The 16228-nt window shown below is 32.4% G+C and overlaps 6 protein-coding genes across 31 annotated transcripts in view; 3 read left to right on the top strand and 3 right to left on the bottom strand.

Moving 5' to 3' along the window:
- Gish (casein kinase I gish) overlaps positions 1 to 4780 on the bottom strand; it is a 36987-nt gene extending 32207 nt beyond the window's left edge. For all 24 annotated transcript variants that reach the window (XM_083043903.1, XM_083043905.1, XM_083043892.1 and 21 more), the window contains exon 1: positions 3352 to 4780. In XM_083043903.1, the coding sequence (XP_082900029.1) occupies positions 3352 to 3586 (235 nt within the window). In that variant the 5' untranslated portion in view covers positions 3587 to 4780. The remainder of the gene's footprint in view (positions 1 to 3351) is intronic.
- A 1190-nt stretch (positions 4781 to 5970) lies between these two features.
- Positions 5971 to 7156, top strand: LOC145939542 (MICOS complex subunit MIC10). The gene is made up of 3 exons (XM_083043922.1): positions 5971 to 6122; positions 6202 to 6249; positions 6947 to 7156. Exons 1-3 carry the CDS (start codon positions 6044 to 6046, stop codon positions 7045 to 7047), a joined length of 228 nt encoding a protein of 75 aa, XP_082900048.1. The 5' UTR covers positions 5971 to 6043; the 3' UTR covers positions 7048 to 7156.
- Positions 7157 to 7401: 245 nt separating this feature from the next.
- Positions 7402 to 9967, bottom strand: Alg-2 (Apoptosis-linked gene-2). Of its 2 annotated transcripts, none has more exons than XM_083043920.1 (4): positions 9575 to 9967; positions 9139 to 9245; positions 8501 to 8805; positions 7402 to 8168 (listed from the first exon to the last, which is right to left on the bottom strand). In XM_083043920.1, the coding sequence occupies exons 1-4, from the start codon at positions 9628 to 9630 to the stop codon at positions 8067 to 8069; spliced, it is 570 nt and encodes a 189-aa protein (XP_082900046.1). In that variant the 5' UTR covers positions 9631 to 9967; the 3' UTR covers positions 7402 to 8066. The 2 variants fall into 2 exon arrangements, with proteins under 2 accessions (XP_082900046.1, XP_082900047.1); XM_083043921.1 differs by having other exon boundaries at positions 7417 to 8168; positions 8501 to 8769; positions 9575 to 9948.
- A 217-nt stretch (positions 9968 to 10184) lies between these two features.
- Wol (Dolichyl-phosphate beta-glucosyltransferase wollknaeuel) lies at positions 10185 to 11908 on the bottom strand. Its single transcript, XM_083043917.1, has 5 exons — positions 11735 to 11908; positions 11404 to 11578; positions 11120 to 11316; positions 10875 to 10983; positions 10185 to 10730 (listed from the first exon to the last, which is right to left on the bottom strand). Exons 1-5 carry the CDS (start codon positions 11795 to 11797, stop codon positions 10288 to 10290), a joined length of 987 nt encoding a protein of 328 aa, XP_082900043.1. The 5' UTR covers positions 11798 to 11908; the 3' UTR covers positions 10185 to 10287.
- Positions 11909 to 12269: 361 nt separating this feature from the next.
- On the top strand, positions 12270 to 13304 carry LOC145939677 (cx9C motif-containing protein 4). 2 transcript variants are annotated; one of them, XR_014425870.1, is made up of 4 exons: positions 12270 to 12434; positions 12680 to 12816; positions 12936 to 13035; positions 13174 to 13304. XR_014425870.1 is itself a non-coding variant. In XM_083044169.1 (3 exons), exons 1-3 carry the CDS (start codon positions 12377 to 12379, stop codon positions 12951 to 12953), a joined length of 213 nt encoding a protein of 70 aa, XP_082900295.1. In that variant the 5' UTR covers positions 12270 to 12376; the 3' UTR covers positions 12954 to 13172. The 2 variants fall into 2 exon arrangements, 1 of the variants encoding a protein (XP_082900295.1); XM_083044169.1 differs by lacking the exon at positions 13174 to 13304 and having other exon boundaries at positions 12936 to 13172.
- Positions 13287 to 16152, top strand: LOC145939672 (GPI alpha-1,4-mannosyltransferase I, catalytic subunit-like). Its single transcript, XM_083044155.1, has one exon. The coding sequence runs from the start codon at positions 13435 to 13437 to the stop codon at positions 14602 to 14604; it is 1170 nt and encodes a 389-aa protein (XP_082900281.1). The 5' UTR covers positions 13287 to 13434; the 3' UTR covers positions 14605 to 16152.
- The last annotated feature ends 76 nt before the right edge of the window (positions 16153 to 16228 follow it).

The raw sequence follows: 16228 nt of genomic DNA, 5'->3' as shown, positions 1-16228 counted from the left end.
GACAATATTTTCTCTGATTAATATTTATCACAATAAAAATAATATCTATCGCAATATAAAACATGATTTGATTAATTTTACTAAACTGAATAGTAAAATTAATTAAACATATTTTATATTTTATTGTAATACATATTATTATTTTTATTGTGATAAATATTAATCAAAGAAATTCTCATAAAATTCTTTACTTACCATATTGTCCCACGATTACCATGATTTTCAGGGTAAATTCTTAGAGAAAATTCTCTCTGTGTAGTCAATTTTCTTTCTTTTATCTAAAGAAGTTTTAAAATTTTTTAAATGCATTTACACCCATAGTGTATAGTTATAAGAATGTTAAAATAGAATTTATTATTAGATATTATGTGGAGATTCCATTAAAGACAAATTTCTTATAATGGAAGTCTTCCAAATTCATTTTAAAGAGATAAAAATTGCTATTGTACGATGGTCATTTGACTGTCTTCGGCATTATCAATTTTATTGGAGTGGCCACGATGCAATGTGTCTATCTCATTCGCAATCTATTTCATTGGTATATGATGATGGTACAGACGCACTTATACGCTTGTGCAAGAGTTCGCAACAGAGATAGCGTATTTACGAATTACAAACGCACGCTATATATACTGTACGATATATTAATATATTCCAGTACTACATATTTAATTTTGAAATGTCTTCTAATTTGTTTAAATGAATAAAGATATAAGAATAAGTTATAATACAAATAAATGAAAAAATATTGTCACTAATCAAATTAATATTAAAAAGAATTGATTTAAATTCTTTTAAGACGAATTTTGATTATTCTTTTCCATAATTTTAAAAATATAAAAATGCTATCATCAAATTCAGAGATTTAAAAATTAAATTACATATATAATTATATATTATACTCTTTCTTTTTAGGAAGAAATCGATTTATTGTTCTAATGTTCTTTTATGTATTTTTAAATCTTTATATTGAGCTTAATCTATTCGTTACACACAAAAACTGTATAGGCTACAAGATACGTTTCTTTATCTTTTCAGATATAATGATGTATTAATAGCCTGTGATAGTAATTACTAATTTGTCACGAACGATATAATCAGGAAATCGCGTCGACAACGCGCGATGACACTGAACGTGTTGTTTGCGCGGCTATGACTAACAACAAAGTCATCATTATGAATGGGTAATAACACCTTAGCAAAATCGCAACTCGTATAAACTGTGCAGAGTCAAACATTGCAGGATTTTCCGCACGAACGCTTTGTAGTAACAACGGTGGTCATTACGTTAGAAAATTTAATGCTTCCCCGAGCATCGCGCAGTCTGGAAGTGCGCGATGAAACGTTACCAAGATGTTCCTCTATAAGAGCATCAAAGCTGCAAAGCCGTTTCGCTGTGTCAGCCTATTTCGTCAGCACGGTAAAAGATTTCTCTGTTGAGAAACATTACATTTCTAAAGAAGAAAATGTATTTTGATATACTAAAGAAGAGCAGTTTTTTTTTTCGGTAAATTATTCTAAAGCTTCTCGAGAGCTTCTAAAAATGATCATATTTTAATACTAATTTTAATTCGAAAAATTGTATTGCACAAATTTGTTTATGTAAAGAATTATATATATCGTTTCTAAGATTTTTTAAAACTTCTTTTTCAAACTATATACCTTCACTGAAAAAAAAAAAAAAAATGGTTAACTTGACTAAATCGTTCAACTAAATATTATTTTGTTAATTGAACATATAGAAATACTTAAATTAAATCTAACAAAACGTATATTTGACTTACAATAAATACTAATATATGTTCAATTAACAAAATAGTAATTTAGTTGAACGGTTTGGTCAAGTTAACAATTTTTTACAATGTTTCTTTATTAATTGAAGAAGGCAGATTAATTATTTAATTTTATATATATATATATATATATAATTTTTGGTTTTATAAGTGAACAAAATAATTCGTGTTTGAGATTAATGATTATGAAAACACGTTGGCGTTTTGTGGAAGGAGCATTAATATTTGCAGACTTCCGGCCTACATGTAGTAGCATCAGTATGCAGAATTACTTCGTATTATGCCATTGGCGTGATAATCGAGAGAGCATTAGCCTCTCCCGATGTTAGAATCATTGTTTTCGACATGCGTCACAGAGAAACGGCGCGAATCTCGCGAGGGACTGATAATTCCTAATTTCACACACTATTATTACGAAAACAGATTGCAATAACATGGTAAACATTACTCATAATTCGATGCGTGAGTAAAAATGCTAAACATGTGAATAAATCTACGTTTCGATCATTTTTTAATTTACGAATGAGAAAAAAAAATTACAAAAAAATTATTCTCATCCTTGACGTTACTTTGAAATCTCCTTTCTCGGGATATTTATTTCCTGTTTTACGAATTTGTATTCGAAATTGTTATTTCATAATTCCAAGTTCATATATCGTGTTCATAACAGATAAACCTAATCTATTATAGAATATATTTTCTTATTTAATAGTCTCTTAAACGGCAAATCTCATTTTCTCTCGTCCATTTAATTTCGCGATGATAATCATAGATTGGCATCGATCCTACTGCGATGTCTTTTTTTATATGAAAGAGGAATTGACTTAAGACATAAAGATGTAAAAAAGACATTGGCAGAGTTCTGACAATAAAAAAAAAGACTCAACGTAAATAAAAGCGACGTAAATATATTGCAAAGCAGCATATATTATTGATCGAATCAATCATTTTACAAAGTTTATTGCCAAAATTATTCTCAAAATGGATTATGTGTACGCGAGGTTTTTACATAAAGTGTCTCATAACTCGTAATCTTAATTTGACAACAATGATACTTCTTTGACAAGTTCAGAATAAATTTTTCCTCAACGCGAAAATGTCAAGAAAGGTCACTTGTCACTATCTTTTCACAATATTATATATTTTCATCACTGAGACTCAAATTAAGATTGTGTAAAAAAATAAAGTTAATTATAAAGATTAATTCAAAAAAATGTAATATACTTTTCGTCTACTCGTGTCTCTGTATGAGAAAGATCTTTTTCATCAATAGCTTATAACTCAATTTATCTTGCCGTCCTTAATTATTGCTGAGGAAAAATAGATTTCAAACTCAGAAAGTTCACCATTAAAATCGAGGTAGCGAATTACGAAACACTGTTTATCCATCCGTAAAAAGAATATCGATATGTCGCAATAGAAGAGATAATGAAACAAAAACTCTACACCTTCTAACTATATCGTTTTCTCGAAAGACAAGAGGTTCTCTCTCTTTTCTTTCCAAAATGAGCGATTCGATTGAAAGCATGTGAAAGCATAAAGAGAGAGGGGGACTCACCGAGACGAAGCTCCCCGAAGTTTCCACAGCCGATTTTCTTGCCGACCCGGAAGTTCGGGCCGACCATGAGCACGCCGGACGACGAGGTGACGCTGTGCCGGGACGAGTGCACGTTGGACCGGGCGGCGTTCCCGCTGCCCCTGGAGGTCCGCTTGGCGACCTCCTGCTCGCGCTCGGAGTTGCGCGCCCCGAGCTCCTTGTCGCCGCGGTTTTCTCTGCCGTCCCGTTTCTGCATCTCGTACCGGCCGTTGTTATCCACGGTTGCGGTTGCGACTCGCAACTATCAATCGCGAAGCACGATCAACTTGATGATGGATTGAACACGCAATCGCACGATTTTTCACCACACTAGCTCGCCGGCCACGACGACGACGACGTTAGTTTCCGTATCAGTGACGGGGATCGATCCCCGTGCAGGGCATATCTCCTATGCCCCTTGGGAAGTCGCGGACGACGAGCACCGCACCGCACCACGGACACGACACGACACGACACGACACACTCGTCGCAGTTTCCGCAAACGGAAAAGGGCACGCGCGGGCGCGGTATATACTAGGTGTATAGGGCGCGGAAGGGAAGGACGCGCGGGCGCTGACGAAGAGGGGAGAGAGAGAGGGGAAAGAGGAGTGTGCCGGGGGGCTGGCTGGCTGGTTAACTGTCAGAGTTCGACGGACGATGCCAATCAATTCCCGGTGCCAAGTTTCTAACCTCTCCTCTTCTTCTTCTTCTTCTTCTTCTTCTCGCTTCTTCCAAACTCTAGTAGTGTTTACACCCTAAGGAACGATAGACACAGACCGTATCGCGGAAGGGTGCGGCGCGTATATTCAAGGAAGTATAATAATATCTGGGATGCACCTTCTCCCCGGTTCCTCGCACGTCTGGCGCAACCTGATCGACGATCGTCACGGGAGTAGAAGGAATCGTAGTACGTTGGTCGATGCGGCGTCGAACAGCCTCGTCGGTCCGGACGATCCCATAGCAATTTCGACCCGCCTCTCGTGCCCGGCGAGCGCCGCCGAGATGCCGGCTGCCGGAACGACAACGGTCGACGACAGGAATCGCGCGGCTCACGCTGCTCTGACGACGCTTCGACGACCCAGCGCGGCATTACCGTGGCGGCCGTTCTCGCTGACACTGGGCACGGCTGTGTTCACTGCGCTGTCGTCGCTCCCGCTGGTGATACTGCTGCGAGCGCGTTCCGCGGTCCTCCACGCCTCCATTACAAATATTTACACGCGCCAAAAAGTCGCCCGCGATCGAGATCTACGCGAGATCCTCGCCTCACCGCTCCGCGACTCCGCGCTCTCTCCTCCGCGAACTCGACTCGACTCGATTCGACTCGACGCCAACTTCACTCGACTGATGCGGGCAGCGCATTCGTGGGACCCGTCCGCGGACAGGCAACGGCGTAACGCCGAGATTCCCTAGGATCGAGCGTATTACTTACTATTCCGTCCACCTACGCGCGTATATATCCTTCCTTTTCTTTTTTTCTTCTCCTCTTCCTCTCGATGCACCCGCAGATCTCCTGTCAACGATATCACCCGATTCGATGCACGCGCTCTCTCTCTTTATCTATCTATATATCACTGCCGCCACGACAAGACGGTACGCCGAACTCGGACAAACGTGCTGCTTCGCGCTCTCTCACACATATATATTCTCCCTCTCTCTCTTTCTCCTCCCGTCGTTCTGTTCCGTACTATTCACTCGCAGGCGGCCACGATTGTTGCAGCGACGTTCTCGCGTTACATAGAGTCGTCCGCGCACGATCTCCCACTTGACAGATTCCCGTAAACTCGTCTCAACCGCGATTAAACTCCTCGCGGACGACAGGCCAACGATCCTGCCCCTCACGCTCGACGGGACATGAGTGAATTGAGTTGCTACGGACACCGGCAGGCCTGTCAACCGCAATGACGTCCTCGAGCCAGTGGTGTCGGACAGAGGGATTTTTGTGCGCACGCGCAAACGTCATGTGACCTCGAGTGACAAACATGGCTGACCGATCTAATGATATATATAAAAGAATAAAAAATATGAAAACAAATTATGCAAAAGTCTCCGCTAATTGAATAATACAATTACTGAGCTACTATAATAATAAAATCTGTCAAAGCAATCGCGTGATGTAGGAAAAATCCTTCTATCCGATACTCACTCATATCCCGGTTACCGGCTTCGAGATCCAGCTCATCTTACATGCAACGTTTTTACAATTAAAATAAAATTTAAAAAAAACATACCGTCCACATACTAAATGATAGTTTACTTCTACTTTGTCTGATAATTTCTCGCACGCAGAAACTAACGACCAATCGCGTATAAAGTTTATGACACAGTCCTTTTATGCTAATAATTGCGCGCATGTGTACATACATACAATGTGCGTGGTGCGTGACTGGTGACTGTACTGAATCTATCAAATAATTAATTTGAGTTGGCAAGCATGCGGGAACAAGCGCGCTTTACAAAAATACATTTATGTCGATGAAAATTCTTATTTATATAAAGAACTTAATTTTCAATGTTTTTTTATAACTGGTTATTTCGCATTTCTCACATATATTATGTGACTGCGCGTATAAACGAAACGGAGAAACGCGGAAACGTAAAGATCGATATGACGGATTAGACACACGTGAATGTCTGGCGTGAGTGACGTAACAGTAATAGCTTTTCTAGCACGAAAATGGCCGGCACCGTGTGGGCCGAGAACGAGATCGGACGAAAGTGGGATCGTTGCTTTACGGATGCCATTCTTAAACTAAGTAATTAACATTTCTAAAATATCCGCGATGACAAGTATATTTGTTGCAACGCTATTCACGGATTTGTCTTTTTTTTCAGGCGGCGGTGTAGTCCTTGGCGGAGTGTTTTCCCTATTTTTCTTCAAAAGTAAGACTTCACTTTATCCATACATATCGTTATAAAACGCTCTTATGATGTAACTACAGTTATTATTATAACTCTGTTCTCTCAGAATCAGAATTAATAGATTTGTTCTTTGAAGCTAAACTTTGTGCATTAGTGTACACTAAAATGAAATACACATTTAGAAATTGGAAAGAAAGAAAAGAAAAATAAAAATTGTTTGTGTATATACAAAGTTCTGCTACAAAGAACAAACCTATTGTATTTATGACATTATAAATATGTACTATGATACATTTAACATCTGCTTTCTCTCAAAATTTGGTCTAATACTCTGTGAAACAAATTTAATGAATGCACGTGTTGAATTATATATATATTGTTAAAAAAGAATTAATTATTTAAAATTCTGACTAAACTTGTATCATTTTTTGTTTATAATACAGTTTTCACAGAATATTTTCTATAATTTTTATCTTTTAATTAACTTTTGTCAATTATAACCTAAAGCTATATATTCCTTTATTAGATATATCGTAACAATTTGACACAAATAATAGCAATATATTTGGATATAAAAAAGTATATGTTTAGATTTAATCAATAAAAAAATAATACAAATTCAAAAGAATTGCATATTATCTTGTCAAATTATTCTCTTTAGTTATTTCGTAGTAAAATATATAGAAAAATATAGATATTTTGAATTATCTCTTTATAGGAAGAAGGTGGCCCATTATAACTGGTGCTGGCTTTGGATTAGGCATGGCATATTCCAATTGTGAAGGAGATATAAATGCTTCGATACGTCAACAGACCTAGGAGCTGTAAATCTGAAGGAAAGAAATAACTATTAGGATCTTGTAAAAATAAAATTAAAGTTATTATTAAAAGAAAAGTTTCAATAAATTGAATAACCATGTTACATTAATCTACTCTTTATGCTCTTTATGCCTCTAATCTAGTAGAATTAAAGTTTATTTTATATTTAAATCTTACTACAACTTCTAAACTCATCTTAAAATAGACAAGAAAATTGTTTAGTAAAAGAAATATATTTCTTTTATAGTGCGTTTGTTATAATTGAGTCAATATAATAATAATGAGATAGAAAAATACATAACTATAACACTATTGTATATATCGATAAAATTATTAATAAATGTATAACAATTGTAGTAATATTATGTTAAAAAATACAAGATTTATATTTCTTTCATTTTCTTATCGTTGCTTAAAACTATTTTTAAAAAACGCATTTATATTTGTAACTCATAACTACTATAATTTATATGTAACAGTAATACTAGAAGTTATACTTGTATACATTTAAATTTGAAGTCTTTCTTAGTTGATGTCTTTCAACATGTATATTAATGAATTAATGAATGTCTTGCAACATGAACCAATTAACATTTATCACAATTTCAGAATTTCCAAACTCGATTAATTTTTGGACATTTGTCTTTGTATAATTTTGTATCAGAAAAAAAAACATAGCAATGTATCAACCAGGAATGTTACATATGAAGTTATAATTTGTCAATCACTAATGTACACACATATAATTTGTGTGAGCATAACAAACTCTGCAATATTATATGCATTATATAATTTTTAGATTAATAAATATCTAAATTTATATTTTAATTCGTAATAAAATCTTTAATAGTTTGATCAAATTTTATTAATAATGCGTAAAAAGATAACTGTACAAATAAACTTTAATTTGGAGATTCTGACAATTTTGGAAAGTTTTATCTTTATATTTGGCATCTTAGTATACCTTTATACTTTAAATAACATATTGCCAAAACTGGCATTTAGGAAATATATAAAGTTTATATCTTAAGATTAAACACCATGCCCAAAAATTGTTCGTAGTGGATTGTTATAACACCATCCAGATCTGTGTCCAATCGTCTGAAAGAGGATGTCAAAGTCTAAAGATAGAAAAAATATAGTTATTATATTATTTCAGCTTCACAGGATCACAAGGATTTCATAAATATTTCTAAAATTGATAAGTATATTAAAAAATGTGATTAAAAAGGTAAGATTAAAAAATCAGCGCTGCTCAATCAATATTATTCAAATCTATAATTTATAATCAATTACTCATTTAAACACATATTTAATTCATGGTAATTACAATCATAAGTTAAAGTTTTTATATATAAAAATCAATAGATGTAATTTTAGGCACGATAAAACAACCTAATACTTAATGGGATAATTTAGATCGTTATGCGTATACATAAGCAAATATACTTACGTATAGTACTATGCAGCACTGTATAAAGTCATCAAAATATATTGTTCCGCGTCCTGCACGATCGTACTTTCGTATAAGCATGTCAATTGTTTGATCTGTTAGTCGGTATCCAAAATTTGTAAGAGCAGTCTTCAATTCGTTGCGATCAATGTTACCACTGTTATCGCGATCAAATGATCGAAAGCAATTCTCCCAATCAGTAACATATTTCCACAATGCTCCAAATTCCTCGAAACTCACTGTACCAGTTTGGTTTTTATCAAACATACCTGTAGTAGGATCGATTTTGTCAGTGTCAAACATACCTGTGCCAACAAAGTTAAGGAACAAAATGATAGCAATACCAAAAGACCATGCAAATTAATATCGATGCAATACTATCTTATAAAAACAAAAATTATGCTCTATATACTATAATAATTCAAATAGAATTAATATCCAATATCAGACATATATTTGTTCTTCTAGCACTAACATAAATTAATAACTATTAGACTTTTAATTTAACATTGCAGAATAATTTACATGCAAAGATTTCAACAAGCAATTACAACAAGAAAATAACAGACATAATAATATATAAATCATAAATTTACATGGTCATTTGAAAATATTGTATGAAACAATATTTATCTTACCAATCATCAGACGAACAGTTTCTGGATTAAATGGTGTCCATGTGCCATTTGAAAGAGCTTGTTGTAATTCATCCGCAGTAATTGAACCAGATCTGTCTCTATCCACTCTGAAACAAAGACATTGTCTCTTTAATTAAAAATTAAATGACTCCAACATCAACTACAAAATTAACATTTTCATTATTTTAATTTTTAATCTGTTATCAATATTAGAATAAAAAAATGAGATTTAAACAGAAGAAAGAAGAGAAAATCTCGTTGAATTTAATATGTACATGCATTTGCAGTAATAACAAATGCAAAATTTGTATAGGTTAAAAGCTAATAAAAAGATTCTGAAAAAACGAATACTTATTACGAAAATAACAAGTATTCAAGATTTTTAAAGAGATAACACGTTTTATATTGCGATTAATTTACAGAGCATGCAGATTACCTTTGGAATACACTCCAAAGAAATTCCTGGCTGGGCATGGGCGAGACGAAAGACATTTTTCCGACCCTCGCGAAAAAGTAGCAAGAATATAACAGCAAGATCGTACACTGATAATGTGTCTTCTGCGATGTTACGCACGATGGGGAAACGCAGGTAATTACTGATAATCACTACAGAATGTGATCACTCTAGGCCGAAATTTCCTGAAAGCGTGATTGTATTCGAACACGTCACGCGACACTTTATATATGTTTGCCTGATCCACTGACAATTGTATTGCGCAAGAGTATGTAAACTTGTCACTCGCTGGGCGGTTGGTTGATTGTGAAGTGAAATTCAACAAGCGCCATTATTGTGCGCCATTTTTAAAATATGTTAACAAATACAATTTTCAGTATGAAACTTGCAATTCAAAAATTAATTCATATCGGAAGTTAATTCAGAACTTAATTAGTCTTATAGCTTATAAATTTATACTTAATTTTTGTTGAATAATTTAATTTTTAATCATTACTCTGTATTTATGAGAAATATATTTATATATGTTGCCATTATAGGTCACGTACTATATAGAAATATTTTATATAACATTCTATCATTTTATATAATATTCTGTTATAATTATATATTTTATTCTATAAAAACGTTTTTATAAAAGAAATTAGGAAAGGTTGAGCGAGATAAGGATTCAACAAACTTATCACACTTTAATATTAAATTGTTTTGGGCTTATTTATCTTCCATGCGCCGATATTATATCTGAGCCAGATAAAGAATAAATCCCTACCCATTTGTAACCAACTCCAAAACGGTACTATCTTGGATCCTTCAATTTCTGTCCAATTTACCGCTATTTCAGTTACAGGAATGTTAAGAGTTTGTGCAATATAAAGCATTTCTACGTCAAAAGCCCAGCGTTCAACATGTAACGCTTCAAATATTGTTCTCGCTGATTTTCTTGTTAGAAGTTTAAATCCACACTGCGTATCTCTAATGCCTTTTACACACAACAACCAGACTAAAAAATGAAATCCATGCATAAGAAATAGTCGGAAATATGATCGCTTTGCAGTTTCTTCTTTTTCTAAATGTGCTCTTGATCCACATATTATCGCATCTGATAATGCTGTTTTTTCAGGATTGCTTGTATAATCGACTAAAACAATCAACTAAAATTAATAATCTAAGATTTGTAATTATAAGAACAATAATAGAATATTACTTCTAAATATAAATATATAATCTATAGATAATGTAATAGTAGAATCTTGCTTTTTGTTACAAATTCAATACAACTTACATCCTAAAATTTCTGCTAAACTCTCATCTAATTTTGTTAGATCGCTGAACTTGGTAGCACCATCTGCATCTGCAAATAACAAACCGCTGCCTCTTGCACTCAGCATACCCTTAAAACACATAATAAAATGTTAAATTTTATATGAAAATATAAATTTAAATGTTAACTAGATCAAAAGACTTAATATATCCAAGAATTTAAAATACATATTTTATACATAAAATTTTGTTATCAAATTTACTAACCAGTCTTACAGCACCACCTTTCCCTCTATTTTTAACAAGATTTAACACCCTCAATGTATTATATTTTGATGCATAATACTGTGCAATATTAACTGTTTTATCTGTACTGCCATCACTGACTACTATTACTTCATAAGTAAATCCAGATTTTGTACGTTTTTCTAAATATTCCAAACATTCATCCAACATTGTTGGCACTATTAAATAAAAGTAAAATTATACATGTATTATATATACGTTAAAAACACAAAATATAAATAACACATATGTGCAATGAATCTTACATCTGTGTTCTTCATTGTAAGCAGGTACAATGACACTGAGATGTACGCTCCAAGGATCATGTAATGAAGGAAATGCTTCTCTCTTCTCTGTTTGGCAGTTCAAAAAGTACTTTTCATTTTCATCTCTCCAAATTTTTGGATAGCGTTCACTTGTTATGTATATTGTTATGCAAAGCTAAAACATTAAATTTTTATAAAAAAACATGGTATTATATAAATAATTATTCATAATTTTTATGAAAGATTGTATAATTATTCCTTAAATTATGTACAAAATAACATTCTTTGAAAAAAAAAGTAGAAACATGACAGAAAATTTCGATATATATACCAAAATTATAATAAATATAGCTAGTAATACTCCGTAACAAAGCAGACAGTTTAGTGATAACATTTTGTTACGAAAGAACACTTAGAAATTACGGAATAACAGGTAAAAAGTATATCGAAAATGATAACGAGCATATCTATTTTCCTTGCATTCCGGTATCATATGTCCATTATACGTCACCTAAAAGTCAGTTCATTTAAAGCTCGTATCAGACTACCGACTGCGAAGGCCAACCCGACTGCCGTTCGCGACTGCCGACTCACATCTGGCCAATCACAGCGACCCAGTCAGTCGGCGACTCGCTGTGATTGGCCAGATGTGAGTCGGCAGTCGCGATCGGCAGTCGGGTTGGCCTTCGCAGTCGGTAGTCTGATACGGGCTTTAGTTGCACTTTTTGCACTCAGTAAATATCACTAACAGTTGCTGTCAGATAAAGGAACAAATCTCGCGCATGCGTAATAGCGCAAGTGCATATGCTGTGAAAGTGGTTCTTTCTATCTATAGATATTCTATAATCTATGGTCTATGGGTTATCTTCAGCTATAACCTATAACTTCCGATCTATGGAATGTACCTACTTATGTAAGATTGTATTGAATTACTTATTCTAAAAAAGATTGTGAAGAACTTCTATTATTCTGTATGACGACAGTCGATCCCTGCAAACAATTTGCATGCAAATTGCAAAAGTGCTTGAAAGGTTTATACAATTTAATCTTCATTAAAGTATATGAAATATTATATATTTCTAACCTTATTTCTCGAGAAAGAAATGTTGATAAATTAAATCAAATAGGAAACTATATTTTATATTAATATATTAATTAAAATAATAATGTAATAAAGATATATAACAATGTGATGCAAAACAAATAATGATGTAACAAACATCTGTGAATTTTATTGCAAGATTTACTATAGAGAAATATATTTTTCTGCTTTTAGATAACATCTTTCAGCCTTCTCGTTGTCAAGAAATAATCGAAGAAATGAGAAAATGTTGCATTAAACATTCATCTATCTCTACTGTTTGTGATGGTATAAATACTACTAAACGATACGAACATAATACTGTTGATTATGTAAGTTCAATATATACATATTCTTACTTACAATTGGAAAAAGAAAGTTAAATTTAATTATATTTTAAAATGATAGAAATTATGTCTTATAATTTAGAATTTTTTATATTTTGTTTCAGAGAAAAGCTTATAAATAAACAATGGATAACAGAGAAAGAAGACAAACATTGGGGAAAAGAAGTTTTGCACAACGTTATCCAAATGTCTTTCTTGTTACAGGTATAACATTTTGTATGAGTATATTATTTAGCAAACCTCTTTATGATATATTTTTTGCTAAATCAGAAGTTAAGCAAGAAGCTATAGTTTCTAGTAGAACTTAGGTTTGTACAAATTTGGTTCTATGTAAAAATGGAGGCTGTAAAAAAAGCAAAAGAGAGATTAAGACAATATCCAGCTCTGTTAGTTCGATGCCAGGAATCGGCATCAAAGTACGCATCTTGCGTGTTAGCGAAATCCAACTTAGAAAAAAACGCTTGCTCCGCGGAATTTAACGAATTGAAAAAATGTCTTATTAAAGTCGCCGCGAGCAATAATACAAGATTATAAACAAACTTGAAGATTAATCGGTGTATATCTCTGAGTTTGATTTAGTGTCTCATCTTTAGCTATACGAAAATGAATATCATATGCGCAAAAATAAATAAACTGTCTTTTACGTCACACTGTCTACTAGCGTTCGTTGTACGATTAATTTTGATACTATATGCCAATTTTCACGACAAGTACTTTACTGTACCGTACACAGACGTAGACTATAAGGTATTTACTGATGCTTCTAGGCATATAATAGAGCAACAATCACCATTCGAGCGTCATACTTACCGTTACTCGCCGTTTCTGGCTTGGTTTTTGACACCAAATATCATACTACACAAAGACTTTGGAAAGATATTATTTTCCATAGTAGATATACTGATTGCAATCTTGATTAAAAATATCCTCGCGCGACAGAGATGTAATGAGACTCTCAAAGATCTCTGTGCGCTCTTATGGCTCTATAATCCATTAACGTTGGTGATCACGACGAGAGGTAACGCGGATTCGTTGGCTGTTTTTTTAGTTACACTCACGTTAGATTTATTACAGCGAGATAAAGTTTTATTGGCCGGATTGTTTCATGGCATATCTGTGCATTTTAGGTTGTATCCATTGATATTTAGTTTGCCCATGTTCTTATCCTTATGTAAAAATAATCGTTTTTTGCCAAACAAGGATCAATGGAGACTTATGTTGAGTTGCGCATTTTCAATTGTTACATTGACAATCACGGGTTATTATTTGTACGGCTTCAAATTTTTATATGAGAGTTTTCTGTATCATTTAGTGCGTAAAGACGCAAGACATAACTTTTCCGTATATTTTTATATGCTTTATTTATCTACTAATCAATCTCAGGATATAATCCAGAAGATTGTTACATTTCTGCCGCAATTGTTATTGTTAACGATGTCGTCATATTATTATTCGGAAAAATCCAAATTGCCATTCGCTATGTTCATCCAGGCGATAATCGCGGTAATATACAACCCGGTAATAACTTCTCAGTATTTCTTCTGGTTTTTATCCTTGTTACCTCTTTGTTTACCAAATATCAAGATGAGCCTCTGTAGAAGTGTATGTTTAATATGTTCTTGGATCTTAAGTCAGGCTGTTTGGTTATTAATTGCTTACATGCTAGAATTTCAAAGTTTTAATTCGTTCAATTTTCTTTGGATATCGGGTCTATTATTTTTTGCTGTTAATGTAAAAATTTTAGGTGATATTATTCATCATTATAACTGTTGATTATCAATATATAACATTTATTTCATGTCTGAGATATTAATCTTTATATATATTTGCAAGAAATAAATTAATTTGAAGAATATTTTATTATATATATATTTCAACAATCTCTCTAATGAAATGTGTAATTATATGATGTAGAATAAATAAGCAATCAATAACTTGAAAACAAAAATTACATAAAATTATATTACTTTTTTTTTAGTATTAATATTACTATGTTGCTGTCGGGAAACCAAAATAATTCCTTTATTCCCTGTGCATTCACGGCAGTGCGGCGATATTACTCTTACCATTTTTTTAATTGAATCTTTCTCGATTTTCTTTGGATAATTATTGCCATATATATATCTTTGTTTTTTCATTCATATTCTTATTCTTCTCTTGTGGAATATTTTAACAAACGTCCATTTCTTATTCCATATTCTTTTAATGAATCAACACTGATTATATAATTTGTTTTAGAATTAAATAATAGAAATATCATATTATTATTATTATTAATAATGCTATCATTATCTTTTTATTATGATCAAACTTAAAGAATCACAAAATTTTTTATTATACGATTATTACGCTGAGTCATGTAGTTACATGAATATTAATTAATTTATAATATATTGGCAAATGGCAGAACGTCGTTACATAGTTTTATATTTATATATATATCGGTATTAGAAAATATGAAAGAGATAAAAAGTTTGAGAAATCATTGACAAACAATGTAAAGTTATAAAAGATCTCGTAAATGTTCTCGAGCCCCATTCAAAGTTACTGTTATAACAAGCTGTTAAGCAAAGAAAAAAAATGCCTTTAAATGTTAAAGTTACGTTACTTTGGTAATTTATGTCCTCACATTTCAAAGTGGAAGAGTCCGATAATGATACTGCTAAAACATTTAAAAATTCCTTGTTTAAGTATATTAATGTAGGTTTTTTTTTTTTTAAATTTGTTGAATATTATTGAGAATAGCATTAAAAAATAGTATATTAATCTTTAAGTATTGTGCATGAATAAATAATTAAAAAAACAAATATATCTTAATATATATATGTTACAACAATTATAAAATAATACGTGACGATATATGATATAAAATAAGTGTGCATTCAATAATACACACACACACACACACATATATTCGAAAATAATAATCATATAAAATCATATTAAAGTTTTTAAGTTAATATACAGGATGTCACAAAGAGTTATATAATTAGAAGTTTTATTTACGACTTCTTTACACACATACACACGCACAAACATACACCAAATATTGTATAAAAGGAAAATTTATCTATGTTTATAAGTTCTTTTTATTTAAAAATTTTTAATGCAATAGTAATATTTATATTTAGTTGAAATTTTGTGACATCTTGTGCTATATATTTTCAGAAAATATCTAGGATAACAAATGATAGATTGTTCAAAAAACTTGAATTTATTTAAGTTTTAATAAAAAAGCACATATTATATCTACAAGTCTGATTATTTATAAAGTATCACTTTCATTAGTCTACGCGGTACTTATATCGGCGTTAAAAATATCAGACGAGTTATATAATGATTCTTAATTTTATTCTTTTGCAGGAATACAAAATACTTATTTACAGATAGCTTCGTA

Source organism: Prenolepis imparis, unplaced genomic scaffold (genome assembly GCF_030444845.1).
Source record: "Prenolepis imparis isolate NDT839.2.m4 unplaced genomic scaffold, iyPreImpa1.0 SCAF_8, whole genome shotgun sequence".
Lineage (NCBI taxonomy): Eukaryota > Metazoa > Arthropoda > Insecta > Hymenoptera > Formicidae > Prenolepis > Prenolepis imparis.
This window is presented reverse-complemented; position numbering and strand designations above follow the sequence as displayed.